General features: G+C 37.7%; 1 protein-coding gene across 1 annotated transcript; it reads left to right on the top strand.

Annotated features, from left to right (window-relative positions):
• Nucleotides 1–1,512, top strand: LOC134634050 (eotaxin-like). The gene is made up of 4 exons (XM_063483085.1): nt 1–46; nt 1,063–1,195; nt 1,266–1,324; nt 1,419–1,512. Exons 1-4 carry the CDS (start codon nt 19–21, stop codon nt 1,442–1,444), a joined length of 246 nt encoding a protein of 81 aa, XP_063339155.1. The 5' UTR covers nt 1–18; the 3' UTR covers nt 1,445–1,512.
• The last annotated feature ends 1,682 nt before the right edge of the window (nt 1,513–3,194 follow it).

Raw genomic sequence — 3,194 nt, 5'->3', positions numbered from 1 at the left:
ACTCTCCTCCTGCTCTCAATGTGTGTGTGCTGCCACTCCTCTGAAGGTAACTGTGCTCTTACTTTACTAAAGAAATGAGAAAAAAGAGATAAAATAGATAAATTGATCACAGTAATGACTATTTCCAACAATGGCCTCTAACTGTGCAATAATACGCACTTATGACATTTTGGTGTTTTATTGTGCAGGACCACTGTGTAAAGACCACAAACCTTTACATCAGTCATATTCTGGTATCTGCTCAGTCTATAATTGTAACACTTTTTTCCAGCATTTACTCGACTTCTACCCACAAAGCTCCAGACACCCTGGAAGCTGTTTTCTGGGCTAAGTTTTGTTAGTCAGTCATGGAATTTTAAAAGGCGTCCTTTACGTCTACATTTAGAAGAAGTCTTGGAGATTTTTTTTTTTTCAAGTACAACATTCACCTGATGTTTTGTGTTCGATTGCTGGACTGATTGACAGCCACACCATATCCATTCACACTATACTGCTTACCATTAACAATGTTTATACTATTGATGTTTATCTACATGCAAACTGTTTTCTGTCACTTATGGGGTTATGTCTCACGCTGCGTTGCATACCAGGCATATGTTGTAAGACACTTAAACTATCATAACTGCCAACTTATTAGTGTAGCACAGTTGGTGCAGTGGTTTCCTTCAAACAAATTCACTCTGTAACTAAATCTCACTGCTTCATTTTAGTTTTTAGCAAAGTCATCATTTCAGTGGGTTTTTGGAGGGGTGCATACATTGTGACTCATTGCATAAGGCATGAAAGCAGGAAATGAGAGAGACACAGAGAGAGTATAACATAATATCTTGCAGCTACGGGACAATATTTTTCACCATTCACTTAATTAACATAATGCCAAAACTGCCCAAAGAGTACTTGAGGGCCCCCAAGTGCTGAGAACATTGATTTGTTATATTTACATGTTGATCAATTTGCACATAAAATGCCTGTTCACTGTAACATAATTTCAGGACACATTTTAAAAGTCATCTTCTGTTTAGTGATGTAAGACAAATCAGTTTTTAACCTTCTATCTCTCAGATACTCATGGTCGTCATCCTGGACCGGTACCACCGTGCTGCGTGGACGTCACCAAAGGCAATATGAGCGCTGACGTGGTGGGGCAAACATATCGTGAGCAGGCTGCAAGACATCACTGTGTGAAGGCTATAATGTAAGTCAGCACACGTTGTTCTACATACAAACATATACAATCTCTATAATTTTCTGTGTTTTATTTCCAGTTTTAACACAAAAAATGGACCACTTTGTGCAGATCCAGACGCTCAGTGGGTCAAAGATCGTAAGTCACGCTAAAAAGAAACACACACTGAAATAAATGCAAAGTATTTACAGAGAAAAACTGAAGCTCCTGCTTGTCTGTTTTTCCTCTCTAGTCACTGCCAAAATGAGGAAGGAGTGAAGCCTGTCTGCTACATCAGTATTTTCAGTATTTCCATCACCTTTAAAGGCTTATTCAAACCAGAGCGCTTTCTCAGCCTGACTGCCTTAAAACTTTTTTTTTCTTTTGCATTTGTAGATTAATTTTTACTCTTACCTGTGGCGTTAACCTTTATTTTATTCATGCTGTTGACTTCATTGTTTTTTAATTGATCATTGGCGTTCAGGTTTTATTTGCCTTTTTTTTTTTTGCTTATTTGTGAATCTCTTTCTGTGCATTATGTGTTTATGTGAAGAACAATTTGGCTGTGAAAACAATATAAAAATAAACTTTTGAGTAAATATTTTCCTGCTGTTGTTTCAATGCCCACCAGACCCTCACAAAATGTCACACACATCCCTTTTTGCATCCACTAGTGTTTTAGTAGAGGATGCTCACTGAGTAGACTGTCCAGGTTTTTTATAAAACTTTCTCTTTTACCAGGGGCAATTTTAGCCCATTTTTGGGGGTGCTTCAGCACCCCCAAAATGAATCAAAGCACCCCCAAGGATTTCTTACTTTTTTTTGACAATATTTGCTGTTTTTGTGACACACTACTAAAAATATAAAAAGCATACAGTACTTGGTTGAGACGTAACATTTTAACAACAAAAGTATAGATAACCCCACCCCACCCCCCTTTCCAAAATGGTTTGTTCCACCCTCTCCCCTAATCTGGCTCTAGCGCTCTTGCTGCCAGAGCGATGGTAGCTGAGACGCAGCGGAGCGGAGGTGTAAGTGACTGGCTTAAAACAGGACGTATTAGCTGCATTTAACCTTCAGTTACTCTTTATATAGTTCGGTAGGAGTCAGGCCATGTTTCTTTTTAGCTGAAAAACCTTACACCCAGGTAACCTGCAGTGTTGAAAACGTGTTTTCCAACGATGTTTGCTACCCTACAATCCGTCCAAAAAAACAAAAACAAAAAACAATCCGTCCTGCTCTGTAGTAAAATCAGCGACATTTGACCGTGCTGTTGCTCCCATTGAAATGTATATAGCCTATTTAAAATCTAAAACTTAAAATTGTCCGTAGCCTACTGTTGTTACCACTGTCCTGTTTGAAATGGATACTAACTAGCTAACTGACTGGATGCCCATTAGCCTTATAACTCCCGGTGTGTGTGTGTACAGAGAGACAGTCAGGTTCATAATGGATATAAGGAAGTTTTTTCAAAAACAGGAGCCACATTCAGGTAAAAGTGTAAAATCAAATGATCCGTCAATAAATGATAATGTTGGATCAGTGTTTCAATATTTATATATTTCATTAGATGTACATGTGGTTTGGTTATTTGCCTTTTGGTTGAAAGTACACTGAGAGAGGATTTTTTGTTCGTGATCTTAATAGTATTTTTTCATATTAATATAATTTTTCATCTAATTGAATACAATCTATTTGTGTATGATTGTCAGTCCAATGAGGGAGAGAGGAAAGAGAGAACGTTAAACTGACAAAGAGAAAAAACCTGATTTTACTCATACAATCTGGAAGTTGTGCTCTCCCTATATTAAAGCTGCTATACAGAATCTACAAAACAAACTGGGTTGAAACATTTTTGACCCTTTTTAACAACATTCCAACATAACATTATCATTGATTGGGGAGATTAAAATTAATGATATATTTTTATGTGGTTCAGCCACAACTCTACTAAAACCTCAGCCAGTAATAGGTAGGCCAACTTTTGGACCGTCCAGTTGTCTGTATGACTGCCGCAGTACGTACATCA

This window comes from Pelmatolapia mariae, linkage group LG9, assembly GCF_036321145.2.
Source record: "Pelmatolapia mariae isolate MD_Pm_ZW linkage group LG9, Pm_UMD_F_2, whole genome shotgun sequence".
In the NCBI taxonomy this organism is placed as follows: Eukaryota; Metazoa; Chordata; class Actinopteri; order Cichliformes; family Cichlidae; genus Pelmatolapia; species Pelmatolapia mariae.
Note: the sequence above shows the minus strand (reverse complement) of the source record. Positions and strands in the feature narration are given on the sequence as shown.

Coding starts and splice junctions, on each gene's coding strand:
- LOC134634050 (XM_063483085.1), top strand. CDS start 19: ATGTGTGTGTGCTGCCACTCCTCTGAAG. Junction 1,196..1,265: donor CACTGTGTGAAGGCTATAAT/GTAAGTCAGCAC, acceptor TTTTATTTCCAG/TTTTAACACAAAAAATGGAC. Junction 1,325..1,418: donor CGCTCAGTGGGTCAAAGATC/GTAAGTCACGCT, acceptor TTTCCTCTCTAG/TCACTGCCAAAATGAGGAAG.